General features: G+C 44.4%; 1 protein-coding gene across 1 annotated transcript in view; it reads right to left on the reverse strand.

The window, feature by feature from the left end:
- The window catches only part of LOC142243709 (uncharacterized), a 329,550-nt gene that overhangs the window by 88,950 nt on the left and 222,292 nt on the right, over window positions 1-18,308 (reverse strand). The window contains exons 4-5 of the mRNA XM_075315886.1: window positions 15,250-16,492; window position 15,150 (exon numbers count right to left, since the gene is read on the reverse strand). Coding sequence (XP_075172001.1) covers window position 15,150; window positions 15,250-16,492 — 1,244 coding nt within the window. The remainder of the gene's footprint in view (window positions 1-15,149; window positions 15,151-15,249; window positions 16,493-18,308) is intronic.

An 18,308-nucleotide genomic window follows, 5' to 3' on the forward strand; every position in this document is an offset into this window, starting at 1 on the left:
TGTCCCAGAGGAGGACCCATCACCAGAGGTCTGAGATATGAAGGATGTGGATCTCGATCTTTGTTGTTTATCAGGGCGATGCATCTGTCGTCCTCTACCTTGCTCGGTTTTCCACCTGTATGCTCTTTGTGTGGAATAATCCAACACATCTCTGTTAAATTTTTTAATTTTATATGTTTTGATTTCCTTCTCCCATCTTTCCAACTCCTTCTCCATCTCAGCATTGAAGAGGTTCACTACAGAAGGATCACATTTCTCCATAATGGTTTTATCGAGGGATTCCAGTTCACCCTCAATCTGGGTTAATGAGGTAGCGTTGTGATCACATAATAGAGTCAAAAACCCCTTTGAGCATGTCTGTGCCAATGTTTCCCATTTGATCTTAAAATCCTCATCCTCCAAAACAAACGACGGGAACACCTGTACCCGGAGGCCATTTGGAATTAGGTCCTTTTCTATGTATTTAGACAGAAAGGCCCTGTTCCACCAGAGTTTAGTTCTTTTTTTAGACAATTCCTTGTATCTAGAAGTCAAAACCTCATCTGAGTGAGTACCATCTGCTCCACTAGTCGTGTCACCATCGCTTCTCAGTACATCATTAAGTGAAGAGAGCCAGCTATTGTCTCTGGCCCTAAAATTCATGTTGGCTTTGGAATTAGCTGTGAAATACACAGAAATAAGCAATATTAGAAATATATTCCATGTAACCATACTAGAAAAATTCCCGAGAGTCCAGTAACTACCAGGACTCCTCGGGTAGCACAAACTCATGATCATAATTCAAAGAGACAAGAGAATCTGAGTTTTTTAAAGTGCAAGTGTACATAATTTATTTAGACAAAAGTGACAAATTTAAGTAAAAAACTTTCTTATAAAAACATGGACGCCAGGACTAATCCGGAATGAATAAGATTACAATAGGTGAAAATAGTCTCCCAACAAAGTTCGCAAGGCACATAAGATGTACTACTATGCATAACCACATCAAGTGGCAAGTTGCCAGTGCAAAACATCAAATTATATAGAACAGGTCATACATAGGCATACATGGTTTGCAAGGTACTATAATAACCATATATCAGGATACAGGACAAAATGTCCAATGAATTAATCATTCCATATCATAAATCCAGATAGTTCATATTGCAATAGTTCCCTAGTGGGCGAACAACACTAAAGTAGTGCCCGCAGATAACCCAGAGAGAACTGTTAGGAAGTGAAAGGTATACCGGACAGTCCAGGCGTTAGGGAGGCCCACAGAACGCCCTACGTACGTTTCAATTCATGCGCGAGATGGCGTGACGGCGGTGACTCGCGCGAGACCACCCGGAGAGACACGCGCATGCGCCGCTTACGTGACTTCCGGGTTCGTCATTTAGGAGCGGTGGTATTTAAACCCGGCGTTCTGAGGATTTGTCACCACGGCACCTCGTCCCCTGAGGAAGATTCTACACCCTTCATGAATTGAAACGTACGTAGGGCGTTCTGTGGGCCTCCCTAACGCCTGGACTGTCCGGTATACCTTTCACTTCCTAACAGTTCTCCCTGGGTTATCTGCGGGCACTACTTTAGTGTTGTTCGCCCACTAGGGAACTATTGCAATATGAACTATCTGGATTTATGATATGGAATGATTAATTCATTGGATATTTTGTCCTGTATCCTGATATATGGTTATTATAGTACCTTGCAAACCATCTATGCCTATGTATGACCTGTTCTATATAATTTGATGTTTTGCACCGGATTAGTCCTGGCGTCCATGTTTTTATAAGAAAGTTTTTTACTTAAATTTGTCACTTTTGTCTAAATAAATTATGTACACTTGCACTTTAAAAAACTCAGATTCTCTTGTCTCTTTGAATTATGATCATGAGTTTGTGCTACCTGAGGAGTCCTGGTAGTTACTGGACTCTCGGGAATTTTTCTAGTATGGTTACATGGAATATATTTCTAATATTTCTTATTTCTGTGTATTTCACAGCTAATTCCAAAGCCAACATGAATTTTAGGGCCAGAGACAATAGCTGGCTCTCTTCACTTAATGATGTACTGAGAAGCGATGGTGACACGACTAGTGGAGCAGATGGTACTCACTCAGATGAGGTTTTGACCTCTAGATACAAGGAATTGTCTAAAAAAAGAACTAAACTCTGGTGGAACAGGGCCTTTCTGTCTAAATGCATAGAAAAGGACCTAATTCCAAATGGCCTCCGGGTACAGGTGTTCCCGTCGTTTGTTTTGGAGGATGAGGATTTTAAGATCAAATGGGAAACATTGGCACAGACATGCTCAAAGGGGTTTTTGACTCTATTATGTGATCACAACGCTACCTCATTAACCCAGATTGAGGGTGAACTGGAATCCCTCGATAAAACCATTATGGAGAAATGTGATCCTTCTGTAGTGAACCTCTTCAATGCTGAGATGGAGAAGGAGTTGGAAAGATGGGAGAAGGAGATCAAAACATATAAAATTAAAAAATTTAACAGAGATGTGTTGGATTATTCCACACAAAGAGCATACAGGTGGAAAACCGAGCAAGGTAGAGGACGACAGATGCATCGCCCTGATAAACAACAAAGATCGAGATCCACATCCTTCATATCTCAGACCTCTGGTGATGGGTCCTCCTCTGGGACATCAGAGGGTCCCAATATACCTGCGGAAACTCTCGGTGGACGGGTTAAACAAAGAAATCGACAATTTGTGCCCCCCGGAAAAAACAAACGACAAGGCAATAAACTTCAGGTAATTAACTTATCTACACGTGTTCTTTCTGGTGCCCAGGTGGAGGTCCTATCCCGTGGTCTGACATTTGCCCTATCTAACCCGTTCAATCTCTTCACAGCATTGAAGGACGTTAACCTTTTCGCCTGTAAATTAATTCTTAAAAAACTTTTTTGTAAGAAGGACACCATGACTGATAGCCAAGTGGAGAGGGATGCCATTCAAAACCTGGAAGAGCTGCTACAGGAACAGGAGGCTCCCCCGACAGGTGTGTTTCCCCAGACACTTTTACCTAGGTCCACGAAGTTCCCCCCTTTTTCATTATGTCCGGCAGTGGATATATTTACCAGGTTAGTCAGTGAGGACTTCAAGAAAATTAGAACTAAATGGAGACCGGATAACCTCACCCGTGAACAGAGAAAGGCCCTCACTGAACTGCAAGGGTATTCTGATATAATTATCAAACCTGCCGATAAGGGGGGGGGACATTGTGGTCCTCTATTGAAAAATATGAACATGAGGTATTAAGACAATTAAGAGACAGGGAAACATATGCAAAACTCTCATTTAAGCCCCTAAATAAATACACCAGTGAACTTGCTGTCATCCTTGATAGGGCCCTTGAGATCGGTTTGAGAAAAAAAATGCATGATGGATTGTGCAGGAAATATCCCAGGATACCTACCTTCTACGTCTTACCTAAAATACATAAAGATGCCGTCAATCCGCGCGGACGCCCGATCGTGTCCGCCATTGAGGGGTTGTGTGACCCCATCTGTAAATTCATTGACTTTCATCTCAAACCTTTGGTGGAAACACTCCCCTCGTATGTTCGTGACACGACGGACGTCCTGCGGCGTATTGACGGTATCTTTATGGAAGAGGACATGGTTATTGTCACTGCAGACGTAGAGGGTTTGTATACCTGCATATCACATGAAGATGGATTGAGGGCGGTCCGTTTTTTCCTTGAGATGTCCGGTCAGGGTGGCGATATGGGTGAGCTGATCCTTGAGTTGCTCCGCTTCGCCCTGACACATAATTTCTTTGTGTTTAAAGATATTTTTTATTTACAGAAACGCGGCACTGCGATGGGCGCGGCCTGTGTGCCCTCGTACGCTGGCCTCTTCATGGCCTACTGGGAGAGGCTGGTTTTTGGTGACGGGGGCGTGCAGTCTATTACCCATGTGCAGTGCTGGCATCGATTTATCGATGATATTTTGTTCATTTGGCAGGTCCCGGCGGAGCACCTCGATCAGTTTATGAGGCAGTTGAATCAAAATAAATTTAACATCAAAGTAACCTACAAATGCAGTAATTGCAGGATCGACTTCCTTGACATCCAGATTTTGGTGGACGAGAGGGGGTCGATCCAGATGGACGTGTATCGCAAGAACACGTCCGTCAATGCATTACTGCATGCCTCATCAGCCCATAACCCTTCCACCATTCGCGCCATCCCGACGGGGCAATTCTTAAGGATGAAACGGATCTGCTCATCCGATGCTAATTTTGAAACAGAATCATCCGATCTCAGGGATCGCTTTCTAGACAGGGGTTACAGCAAGAGGAGTATTAATCATGGCTACAACAGGGCCAAAAATACATCCAGGACACAATTACTTACTTATGCCTCCAAACGACGGGAATTTCCTGACCCGGTGATCAGATTTATAGGCACTTATAATGAGGAATGGGAAACGATGCGGGACATAATGAAAAAACATTGGTCGGTTCTGCTTACGGACCCCGTTCTGGCAGATAAACTACCGCAATTTCCATCTATGACATCCAGGAGGGCCAGGAACCTGAAGGATTTGTTGGTGAAAAGCCACTATGTTCCCCCTATGACATATATCTTTGGTTCATTGGGCCCCTTGCAGGGATGTTTTCCCTGCGGGCATTGTTTGGCCTGCAGCAATGTCCTTCGGTGCACATCCTTTTATTCATCTGATGGTAAGAAGAATTATAACATCAAACCATATATCACATGTGGTACAACACATGTGGTATACTTCGCCACCTGCACCTGCTCCCTGACTTATGTGGGGCTCACGTCACGTGAGCTCCGCATTAGAGTCAGGGAACACGTTAGGGACATTGCTGCAGCCAAAACAGTGACTGATATAACCCTCCTTAAGACGTTGCCAAGGCATTTTAAGATTCACCACTCCTGTGACCCCTCTAAATTGAAAATTAGAGGTATTGATGTGATAGAAGGGGGGATCAGGGGTGGTGATCTTAGAAAGCGCTTGGCACAATGCGAGGCCAAATGGATCCTTACATTGGACACTTTGGTCCCTAATGGACTCAATGAGTCCATTAGTTATGTCCCGTTTCTATGAACCATCTCCAATTTAGTTGTATTTGAATGTTATCCTCTCCGTGTGATTATCTCTGCTCCGCTGTAAATTTCGGTGTTACTTTTAATTCTTTGAAAATTCCCCCTTTTTTGGCTCCATTTCTAATGCCGGGTATATTTTTCTAATTGTCTCCTTCTATTAGGCAATTTGCATTTCCACAACACTAACTGGAGATTTGGATTACCACTGTGATTACACTTGAACGCTGTTTGAGAAACTGTGATAATAAATTACCGTTACCAATTGTGGACGGCTCGGTCTTCATGCGCGCGTGCGCGGGTCCTGGCTGGTCTGTGTGTTTATCGCCTCCGTCTATGTGCCGCGCGCATGCGCGGGAGCCTTGGTGACGCGTCCCTGCTCCCGCGCATGCGCGAGATGGCGTGACGGCGGTGACTCGCGCGAGACCACCCGGAGAGACACGCGCATGGGCCGCTTACGTGACTTCCGGGTTCGTCATTTAGGAGTGGTGATATTTAAACCCGGCGTTCTGAGGATTTGTCACCACGGCACCTCGTCCCCTGAGGAAGATTCTACACCCTTCATGAATTGAAACGTACGTAGTGCGTTCTGTGGGCCTCCCTAACGCCTGGACTGTCCGGTATACCTTTCACTTCCTAACAGTTCTCCCTGGGTTATCTGCGGGCACTACTTTAGTGTTGTTCGCCCATTAGGGAACTATTGCAATATGAACTATCTGGATTTATGATATGGAATGATTAATTCATTGGATATTTTGTCCTGTATCCTGATATATGGTTATTATAGTACCTTGCAAACCATCTATGCCTATGTATGACCTGTTCTATATAATTTGATGTTTTGCACTGGCAACTTGCCACTTGATGTGGTGGTTATGCATAGTAGTACATCTTATGTGCCTTGCGAACTTTGTTGGGAGACTATTTTCACCTATTGTAATCTTATTCATTCCGGATTAGTCCTGGCGTCCATGTTTTTATAAGAAAGTTTTTTACTGAAATTTGTCACTTTTGTCTAAATAAATTATGTACACTTGCACTTTAAAAAAACTCAGATTCTCTTGTCTCTTTGAATTATGATCATGAGTTTGTGCTACCCAAGGAGTCCTGGTAGTTACTGGACTCTCGGGAATTTTTCTAGTATGGTTACATGGAATATATTTCTAACAGTAATTAGAAAGCCAGGTAGTCACAGGTAGGCCCTTGCACAAACACCTTCCCCTAATAAGGTACCAGCAGCCAACCTACAAACCCTAGTCACCTCCCTCAGGGTTTGATGTCCACACCAGGGGGCAGAGCCAGGTAGTTGGCCAAGCCCGCCGAGGAGTTCACAGACCCTGAGGCAGGAAAAACAGATTATATTAGTTTTGACAGTGAAGTGGAGTTCAAGTGCAGACCTGTGTCCAGGTCTGCCACAGTCTAACACCAGATGTCTGGGTTGGAGCCCAGTCACCTCTGGCAAGGAGGCAGATGGTGGTGGCCACCTGCAGGAGCTGGGATTACAGCCGGTGGAACCGTAAGGGAACGGAAACGGGTAGTGGCCCGCCAGTACCGAACCGGGGAACCAATTGGAAACCGCATACCAGGAGGGGTACTCAGACCCCGTACGAGGCCAAGAAACCACTGGACCGAGTCGAATTCACTGATTGGGGTTTGGACTTTAGATCCTTTCCCACCCAAGAACCGACTGAAGACAACAGCCCAACCACAGGGATAGAAAGCCACCGCCCAGGCATCGAGATCCCACGGGCCAGCGTCTGCGGGCAAAAGGGCTCTACCGCCACACACAAAGCTGGGGAGCGGACTACCGTTGCTCAGGCATAGGAGTCACCATTCTACTAAAAGCGAGGTGTAGGAGAAAGGCGGAAACCACCAACCTGAAAAAGGGGAAAAGCGCAGCCGGCTCCGGGCACCGTCCACCATCTTGTTTGGTTTACCAGAGACTCCAGTGTGTCTGTAATAGTGAGTACAACAGTGCCCTCGGGCCGCGCACCACACTGCACCGACACGCCAGCACACATCCATCCCCCCGCTTCAGCACCTCCCTCGGGCCCCTGGGACCATCACCCCCTACCCACGGAGGGGTCAACACTAAGCTGCGCAACACCGTCCCCGGGAGCCTAGTCAACGGCAGCGGTGGGGTCCATCCATTCACCACAACCCGTGGGTGGCGTCACAAACTTAACCCCCCAACAAACAACCGCGGCCTCGGCCGTGGACCTCCCCACCGAACACCACCCCTCACGTAGCGCCAGCATCCCTTCAGAGCGACGTGACCCCCCTGAGTCCGGGAGGATCTCGAGCCACCCACCGACGTGCCCGGATCCGAGCGGCTCGGCAGCCGGCCGAGCCCCGGGGCGGTACAAGTTGTCCAAGAGCCAAGGTCCACCTGTGGAGGCTACAGAAATACCTGAAATCAGCAGATACAATCGCTTCACAGAAAAAAGTAAGTAATGCGCTAGCCCTCCATAGCCTGTGTGCATGCTCCTGTATGCACACTCACGACAGAGGACTTCATTGCTTAACAAAAAGCAGGTTCAAAAGCGATTAAAGTTTGCTTAACAACATTTAGACAATGTCCACCATTGTACCCAGTAGCATTATGCCCATCATTGTAGCATTGTGCCCATCCTGTAGCATAGTGCCCATCCTTTTAGTATTGTGCCCATCCTTGTAGCATTGTGCCCATTCTTGTAGCATTGTACCCATCCTTGTAGCATTGTGCTCATCCTTGTAGCATTGTGTCCATCCTTGTAGCATTGTGTCCATCCTTGTAGTATTGTGCTAATCCTGGTAGCATTGTGCTCATCCTTCTAGCGTTGTGCTCATCCTTGTAGCATTGTGCTCATCCTTGTAGCATTGTGCCCATCCTGGTAGCATTGTGCTCATCCTTGTAACGTTGTGCTCATCCTTGTAGCATTGTGCTCATCCTTGTAGCATTGTGCTCATCCTTGTAGCATTGTGCCCATCCTGGTAGCATTGTGCTCATCCTTGTAGCATTGTGTCCATCCTGGTAGCATTGTGTCCATCCTGGTAGCATTGGGCACATCCTGGTAGCATTGTGTCCATCCTGGTAGCATTGGGCACATCCTGGTAGCATTGTGCACATCCTGGTAGCATTGTGCTCATCTTTGTAGCATTGTGTCCATCCTTGTAGCATTGTGCACATCCTGGTAGCATTGTGTCCATCCTTGTAGCATTGTGCCCATCCTGGTAGCATTGAGCCCATGTAGTAGTACTGTCTCCATTCCTCATCCTAGTTCCCTATTATGCCGTTCTTGACATACACAAAAAAATATATATATATTTTTCTCACCTTTCCTCAGTTCCCTCTTAACTGCTTGTTGTGACCTGCAGACCCCGTGACGATCACGTCACTATGCAGGGGGCCGGCGGGGCTTTACTACACTTGATTCATTTGCGGCGCAGCACGCACTTAGGAGCTCTCTGCTCTCTACCATTCACAGGCGGGCAAGTGACTTCATACAGCGATGTTACCTGCTTGCCATTGGTATAGTGCAGAGAGCTCCTAGCGCAAACGCATCAACTGTTGTAAAGCCCTGCATAGTAATGCGATCGTCACGGGGTCTGCGGGCACTCGGGTCGCGTGTTTGAGACCTCTGGTTTAAAGAGTCGACATTTAGGATTGCTACTTCCACAAGGTGGCACTAGAGGTCAAGTCCTCTTCCTCTCTGAAGAGGCAATTTGCATATTAAAGCTCCTGAACATTAAAAGTACAACATTAAGAAGTAAAAGTCCTGAGATTATTAATCTCACAGGATGGATGGACATATTATTGATAGGCACATGATGAAAACAATACAAGAAACACTTCAAAACATCTGTATTCATTCCGTCTGGAGTATGAGCCGCGTGCAGAAATCCCGGCACTTCCATCCTCAGCTGCTATCAGTGAGGTTATTAATGGTCGTCAGAAGAAGGTTCTGCCGCTGATTGCAGTTGTACAAATGATCAAGATCCGCTGCTGGCAGCTCCTGTGTAGGCACCGATCAATGATGTCCCCGAGGTGCTCAATGGAGACAAGTCTAGAGACTCTGCCAGGCATGGCAGCATGTTTAGGACGTGCAAGCTGCTGAATAGCAATATGCACCCTACCACTGTCATGTGGAAAAATGACTCCGAGCCACTTTGGAGAAATGGCTGCCCCACAGGTTCAAAGATCCAATCAATGTAACCCTGATCTGTTGGGGCACCTGGAATGAAGACTAGAAGGGTCCAGCTGCCGTACATTATGACCCATACCATAATCCTGGGTATGGGACCTGTTTGACATTCCCTAAGAAGTTTTCCATTGACCTATCGCCTTCATTCTCAAAAAGCTATCATAGGGCAAAACAAGATCCAAAGCCATAGTGATTGGGAATTTAGATTGTGAGTCCAAAGTAGGACAATGAAGATATTATTAAAGAGCTGTGGAAAATAATGGCGCATATTTCTGATGCTACATAGAGCAACCGACATGGCCTAAACATACTACTATGTTGCATAGCGGAGGATACCACTGCTTTATTCTGCCATTACCATGCTGACATTGGCCCTTTGTAGAAGGTGCCATCTATACCTATTATAGTGTTTTCCACCACTGCTTGCATTTCTGTTTTCACGCTGACATTGATCTTTTTCATAAGGCGCTGCTTTAAACCGATATAACAGTATATACTGATACTTGTGATTCTGCTCCAGGGCTTACATTGATCATTTACAGTAGTTGTCTGATGAAGGCCATCACGTGGCCGAAACGTCACATGTCAAATTTTTTTGGAAATAAATTATATGCAAATTATACTTTGAAGAGTGCCTTGTATTTACTTGTAAACATACTTCTATGGCTGCAACGTCTCTGGACTTGCCTCCCTTCGAGCACATTGGGAACATCATTGCTATGTGCAAGAGATCAAAGTTGTGACTCGCATCGGACCAGTAATAGCACAGTCACAGACGCTCTTGGTGCCACCACTGATGGGCAAGTCTTTAAGGGCCGGAATATTCTTCACCAGCTCCAGAGAAAGAGGCTTTGACAAAGCCTTTCCAGACTGCTGTCACAGGGCAGCGGGAGTCTGGTGACACAGATAATGTCAGAGTCAGATAATAGGAGTAAATCCTAAACTAGCTGCACAGTACAGAAAAGAATACTAAATGGAAAACCAGGGACTATAGAAAGGGATGAAGAACGAGAAATAACCATTAGCAAATCCTGAGAAGCAACCAGAAGCCACCAGAGACCACTCCATACTGCTCAAGGGAACGGAATAAACAGCATTGAACTGGCTTAAGAGCTGGGTTACAATAGCAGCCCAATGCTAAAGATTAAACGCCAGTGATGCATCTCTCCCAGTCATGTCCAGGGAGCCACTCCCCGCTCACCTGTACAGCAGGGGGAACACATTCCCACCATTGGTTTACAACAGGCAAAGAAGCATCCCGCATTGCCTGGCAATCGGGGGACAGAGCGCCCTATGTCTCCCGGGCCGCGAAACAAGTGGGAATTGCAGCGTCCCAACATCACACACCACTTCCACACATTAGGCACGATCGTGTATAGTCGCACAACTCAAGTGTACGATAGCCTCATCTCCAAAAAAGGACAGACTGGCGGAGAAGTCTGGCAATTGCAGGACGATTCTGTCCATGGCAGGTATTCCTAAGGCCTCCTTCACACATCCTTGCAAAACACAAACGTTTTGCATGGCCGTGTTGAAGGTGCATATGGCCATCTGTGTGCTGTGATTTTGGCACGTGTGCTGTCCGTGTGCTATCCATGTGACATCCGGATGGATAGCACACAGACAGCATGAGCTGGTATACTTACCTGTCTCCAGTGCTGCGGTCCCTGGCTCTTCTGTTGTTACTTCCAGGTCCACAGTGAGTGCAGTAAATATGTATGCGCTTAATGAGGGCCCAAAAGCAACAGCAGAGGCAGCAGCGCCGGACACAGGAGAGTATTAATAATCTTTAATTTTATGTGACCTGTGTTTTCTCCGGTATATGTCACACTGACGTCACACGGATTCCATCAGTATGTGCTCCGTGTGACATTAGTGCTGAAGGCAGAAAATAAACATGTTGCCATGTGGAGCACATGGACATATACGTCCGTGTAAAAACACTGATGTCGGCGCAGAGCCATTGATTTTAATGGGTATGTGTCTCCAGGACATGTGAAACAGGCGTCACTTGTACCGGAAACAAGGATGTGTGAGGGAGGCCTAAGGCTATGTCCGCACTTTGCGTCGTCATAGTTGCAGTTCTAAACGCATCCTCTGGCAGAAATTGCTTTTGACTTTCAAAACACTATAAATACGCGTGCGTATATACCGCGTTTTAGCTGCGCTTTTTACATGCTTTTATATTGCATAAAGTCAGATGCGTTTTGATCACAAAGACACAACTAAATAAAGTTTTAACATACAAACACTATGAAAAAGGAAAAAAAAAAAAGAAAACAAATATAATTATTTAAATCATAACGAAAATAGTTATATTTAATATAATTATAGCGGTTTTATACTATTTATGGCTAAAATATCAATAATTAAATATTTTTCATTAATTTAATTGTCGGACTATGTGTGTGTGTAAAGGAACATATCATTCCATTATTTTGATGTCATAAATGCATGCGTTTAGGTAGTCCAAAACGCATGTTTTCTGCAGCTAAAAAGCATGTTAAACTCTGGAATATTGATGTTGATTACTTTTTGCAACTTCTCATTGACTTCAATGTTGGCAAAACGCAGCCCAAATGGCAAAAACAATTGACATGCTGCTTCTTTGAACGCTGAGTTTTTGCCCAAAATTATGCAAATTAAACGCTGCGTTTTGAATAGCAAAGTGCGCACAAGAAATCCATATTTCTCATTGACTTTGCTTGAAAATCAAAACGCATGTATTTTGGCATGAAAACGCTGCAGTTGAAAATGCAGCTGAAAAGCAGGTGAAAACCCAAAGTGCGGACACACCCTAAGGGGTACTTTGCACGTTGCGACATCGCATCAGAGATATCGTCGGGGTCACATTGTAAGTGATGCACATCCGGCGCCAATAATGCCGTCACAACGTGTAAATCCAAGATTCGCCGATAAACGATCGCAAAAGCGTCGAAAAGCGGTGATCTGTGTAGCGTCGGTCATTTTCATAATGTCGGGCCAACCGCAGGTACGATATTGTTTGTCGCTCCAGCGGCAGCACACATCGCTGTGTGTAAACCCGCAGGAGCAAGGAACATCTCCTTACCTGCGTCCCAACGGCAATGCGGAAGGGAGGTGGGCGGGATGTTATGTCCCGCTCATCTCCGCCCATCCGCTTCTATTGGCCGGCTGATTAGTGACGTCGATGTGACGCCGAGCGCACCTCCCCCTTGAAGGAGGGATAGTTCGGCAGTCACAGCGAGGTCGCACAGCAGGTATGTGTGTGTGACGCTGCCGTAGCGATAATGTTCGCTACGGCAGCTATCAGAAGATATCGCATGTGCGACGGGGGCGGGGACTATCGCGCCCAGCATCGCTAGCATCGGCTTGCAATGTCGCAACGTGCAAAGTACCCCTAAGAGTCAGCCAAATCATTGTGTATAGCCGGTGTAATTACAGTGGCCACTTAAGTGCAATAGGGGTTAAATGCATGAGTATCACTGCAGAAATGTAACAGGACCTTACAAGTCTAAAGATGCCATATATTTTTGTTTTCCTATAGTGTCATTGTTGTAATTTGGCTAATTAAAATAAATCTTTTGTACTAAGTGTGAGGAATATGATGAGAAATATGAAATTCATACAGGTCAACCAGCTGTCTCTTCCATTAACACACATCCTGCTCTGCCACAAGTCACCAAAGGGCCAGGGTGACAGAATCCAATTAAGACTAAAGAAGCTCCAGCCAGAGAAAGCCCTCCTGCTGACAAGGTAATTCAGCTAGGAAGGGGGAGGAGCCATGAAAATGCATGATTCAGTAAAATTTCAGACAGGTTGCAGTCAGGATGGCTCCTCTGTAAGAGCTGCAATATTGGGGAGCGCGTCGCTCCTACAGATGATATCTCTCTGAATAATTTCACACTTTTAGTCCAGTTGTGAGGCTTGAAAAAAAATCTTTTATTGCAAAGCTCTTACATATATGGGCGATTGCACCGTTTCTACCCAAAGGTCTTGTTCATGAATAGCCTGGTTGAAGTAAAACTATATGTGCAGAACTGAGCCTCAGGTTCTGCTACCCCAGAGGCCTAGTTGAGGTCTGGGTACGTTCCACTGTATGCTCAGTATTGAGCCTCAGGTGGTGTCACCAAAAGGGGGGGGGCTGATGTGTGATAAGCTAGCGCTCCCGCACTGTAGCTGTTGTGTCCATCTGTGCTCAGACAGATAGGGAAGGCATATTTCCAGCTTCTTGTTGGAGAAACGCACGTCACAAATATTTACCCTAATAATGGGACATGCAGATCAGCCCGAAATTAATAACTGGGCGAAAGAAAAAAACAGACACCCCGTGTTTCCTATCTATAGATTAAATCATAACTAGGAATATGATGGTGATATCTTCCACTTGAGACTCTCAGGGGCGGAGATATGGGAAAAACTGCCATTTTTTATCTATCTGGAAACTGGGAGCACAGCACAGTCTTCGGTCACAAGGTGGGATGGGACATGGGAGGTACGTAGGTTCATAAAAATGGGAGTGGACATTTTGTCTGTGTTCTTCTTCGAGAGGTCACGTGCAGTACACGTGTGGGGAGTCCCAGGACAACCAGTTGCTCCATAGAGCGTCCCCTGTGTTGAGCCAGCACCAGGCCTAATCATATGGAACAAGGTAACTGATCCATCTGTATATCTCTTTGCAACCTTAACTTATCTGTAACTGTATTTCCGACATATCTGTAAATCTCATCTTGTATATAGTGTATTTATCTAGTGTGCACTTAAGGCGATTAAATATAGCACAACCTAGGATTAAATTTCATCTCGACTCCTGTACTCATATATAAGCGCAGTAAAGGCTACTTTACACACTGCGATATCGGTCCCGATATCGCTAGTGTGGGTACCCGCCCCCATCTGTTGCGCGACACGGGCATATCGCTGCCCGTGCCGCACAACATCGCCCAGAGCCGTCACACATACTTACCTGTCCGGCGACGTCGCTGTGACCGGCGAACCGCCTCCTTTCTAAGGGGGCGGTCCGTGCGGCGTCATAGCGACGTCACTGAACCGCCGCCCAATCGCAGCGGAGGGGCGGAGATGAGCGGGACGTAACATCCCGCCCACCTCCTTCCTTCCGCATAGCGGCCGGGAGGCAGGTAGGGAGAGCTTCCTCGCTCCTGCGGCGTCACACGCAGCGATGTGTGATGCCGCAGGAACGAGGAACAACCTCGTTACTGCTGAAGTAACGATAATTGGGAATGGACCCCCGTGTCGCCGATTAGCGATTTTTCACTGTTTTGCAACGATGCAAAATCGCTAATCGATGTCACACGCAACGGCATCGCTAATGCGGCCGGATGTGCGTCACGAATTCCGTGACCCCAACGACTCCGCATTAGCGATGTCGTAGCGTGTAAAGCCCGCTTTAGACTCATAATAGCGTGTCACATGTACAATCGAACTATTAGTTTATCTCCTTTATGAATTCTCTTACACAGAGCAAGAGCTGAAATACAAGTGAAAAATTTCCTACATTCTGAACATGAAAATGGATTTCTTCATGGATGAGGTCTTTTATGGTTAAGAGTTGTTTTCCAAAATAACTTCATCCATATACTGAAGATGAATGACTTCTCCTTTGAGTGAATTCTCTCACGTTAATCTTATTTTTGAGTAAAACCTCATATTCTTAACATGAAACTTATTTCTTTATTAAGTGAACGCTCTGATATTTCACAAGACTTGATTTCTGACAAAAAACATTTCCCACATTATGAATATGGCTTCTCTCCTGTGTGAATTCTCTTATGTGAAACAAAATGTGATTTATGAGTAAAACATTTCCCACACTCTGCACATAACTATGGCTTCACCCTCATGTGAATTCTCTCATGTAAAACAACGTGATTTATGAACAAAAAAATTTCCCACACTCTGCACATGAATATGGCTTCTCCCCTGTGTGAATGCTCTCATGTACAACAAGATCTGATTTGAGTAAAACATTTTCCACATTCAGAACATGAATATGACTTTTCCCCTGTGTGAATTCTCTCATGTCTAACAAGATGTGATTTAGTAGTAAAACATTTCCCACATTCTGAACATGAAAATGGCTTCTCTCCTGTGTGAATTCTCTCATGTACAACAAGATCTGATTTATGAGTAAAACATTTTCTACATTCAGAACATGAATATGACTTTTCCCCTGTGTGAATTCTCTCATGTCTAACAAGATGTGATTTAGTAGTAAAACATTTCCCACATTCTGAACATGAAAATGGCTTCTCTCCTGTGTGAATTCTCTCATGTACAACAAGATCTGATTTATGAGTAAAACATTTTCCACATTCAGAACATGAATATGACTTTTCCCCTGTGTGAATTCTCTCATGTCTAACAAGATGTGATTTATGAGTAAAACATTTTCCACATTCAGAACATGAATATGACTTTTCCCCTGTGTGATTTTTCTCATGGACAACAAGCTGTGATTTAGTAGTAAAACATTTCCCACATTCTGAACATGAAAATGGCTTCTCTCCTGTGTGAATTTTCTCATGTACAACAAGATCTGATTTCTCAATAAAACATTTCCCACATTCTGAACATGAATATGGCTTCTCCCCTGTGTGAATTCGCTCATGTGAAACAAGATGTGATTTATGAATAAAACATTTTCCACATTCAGGACATGAATATGACTTTTCTCCTGTGTGAATTTTCTCATGGACAACAAGCTGTGATTTAGTAGTAAAACATTTCCCACATTCTGAACATGAAAATGGCTTCTCTCCTGTGTGAATTCTCTCATGTACAACAAGATCTGATTTCTCAGTAAAACATTTCCCACATTCTGAACATGAATATGGCTTCTCCCCTGTGTGAATTCGCTCATGTCTAACAAGACTTGATGCCTGAGGAAAACATTTCAAGCATTCAGAACATGAATATGGCTTCTCCCCCATGTGAATTTTCTCATGAGAAACAAGACTTGATTTTTGAGTAAAACATTTCCCACATTTTGAACATAAATATTTTTTCTGCGTTGTCGGCACGCTTTGATTTTCCACATTTCTGTTATTATTATTTTTTTTCTGTAATGAATTAGTATGTAGTATTTCAGGAAAAGGCTCACATGGTAGATCATTCCTGGAAGGGTTGGTAAATATATCTGAGACGTTGGAAAGCTCTTTAGATGTATCTTGTGTGATATTGAAATCTGTTATAATACAGGAAGATACAAGCTGTTCTTTGACACTCCTGGTACGATTATCTGCCAAGAATAAATTGGTGTTATTTATAAAGGTAATATTATTCAAAAGCAATATTTTATTAAAAATTTAAAACATTTAACCCTTTCATAACCCTTACATACCCAGTACGTCATACAAGTCAGTATGTTCCCAACCTATGATGTATGAGGTATGTCATGGCAATCACAGGGGTACAGATGCTGTAACTCAGTGATTGCTGAAGGGTTGATATTAAAGGCCCAGTCACACACAACGACTTACCAGCGATACCGAAAACGATGAGACCCAATAGGGATCGCTGGTAAGTCGCTGATGAGATGTCACACAGTCAGACCTTACTAACGATGCAGGAACAATACAGGTCGCAGTAGCGACCTGTATAACGATCTCAGCAGTCACTGTGACCCTGTCACACAGTGTCAAACACAGCGATGTGTCCTGCCCAGCAGGACATCGCCTTTGAAGAAAATTGCCTGGACCATTGGGCAACAACTAGAGATCTCACAGCAGGGGCCTGATCGCTGGTAGGTGTCACACATAACGAGATCGCGAACGGGATCGCTACTGCGTCACAGAAACCGTGACTCAGCAGCGATCTCGCTAACAATCTTGTTATGTGTGACGGTACCTTAAAGCTGAGACCCCAGCTGTCACTGCCAGATTAACCCCCTAAATTCTGTGTTCAATAGCAATCACAGCATTTAATTGGCTGGGAGAGGTTTGCGCTTCTCTCCCATGTGATCGGGACCCTCGTGATGCGCTCATAGGGACCCAATCTCTGCCATGGTAAGCCAGGGTCGTTGTCATGATGACGCTCGGATACCCCAGCTATGGATGGAAAGCCTCACATGCCATGCTAGATAATCCTGCATTGCAGTGGATTATATGAATAATCAGAAAGATGAAAAGTAATGTCCCACAACAGGAACTAAATAAAAAAGATTTTAAAAAAAATAGAATTTATCATAATATATATAATTTATTTATTTATATATATATACCCCCCCGTATATTCGGCTTATAAGACGCACCCCCTACTTTCCCCCAAAATTTGGTGGAAAAAAAGTGCGTCTTACAAAGCGAAAAATACGGTAACTTGTCGGCTTGTAAGATTTATGAATCTGTTAATAAATCCTGCTCTTGTTTGGAGTTTGCAGACTAACTTATTTGCATCTTATCAAACCTGCCAAATCTGCAGGGGGTTGAATACTACTTGTAGGCACTAATATATATATATATATATATATATATATCTATATGTGTGTGTGTGTATGTATGTATGTATGTATGTATGTATGTATGTATGTATGTATGTATGAATGATATATATATATATATATATATATATATATATATATATATATATATATATATATATATATATATATATATATATATAGTGCCTACAAGTAGTATTCAACCCCCTGCAGATTTAGCAGGTTTGATAAGATGCAAATAAGGTAGAGCCTGCAAACTTCAAACAAGAGCAGGATTTATTAACAGATGCATAAATCTTACAAACCAACAAGTTACCGTATTTTTCGCTTTGTAAGACACACTTTTTTTCCACCAAATTTTGGGGGAAAGTAGGGGGTGCGTCTTATAAGCCGAATATACGGGGGGGATAGATATATAATATATATATATATATATATGTACACTGCAGGATCCAGGGGAGGTGGGGGCGCTGCTGGGAGCAGGTGAATGCTGCGGCGGCAGCGTTTGATCTCCTGCTCTCGCTCATATAATATGCACAGCCGCTGTCCATCTCCGGTTGTGCTGAAATCGCACCGCAGTGAGGGGCTGGGGCAGCGGCGCACATTATATGTCTCTGCA

Source organism: Anomaloglossus baeobatrachus, chromosome 6 (genome assembly GCF_048569485.1).
Source record: "Anomaloglossus baeobatrachus isolate aAnoBae1 chromosome 6, aAnoBae1.hap1, whole genome shotgun sequence".
Classification (NCBI taxonomy): Eukaryota; Metazoa; Chordata; class Amphibia; order Anura; family Aromobatidae; genus Anomaloglossus; species Anomaloglossus baeobatrachus.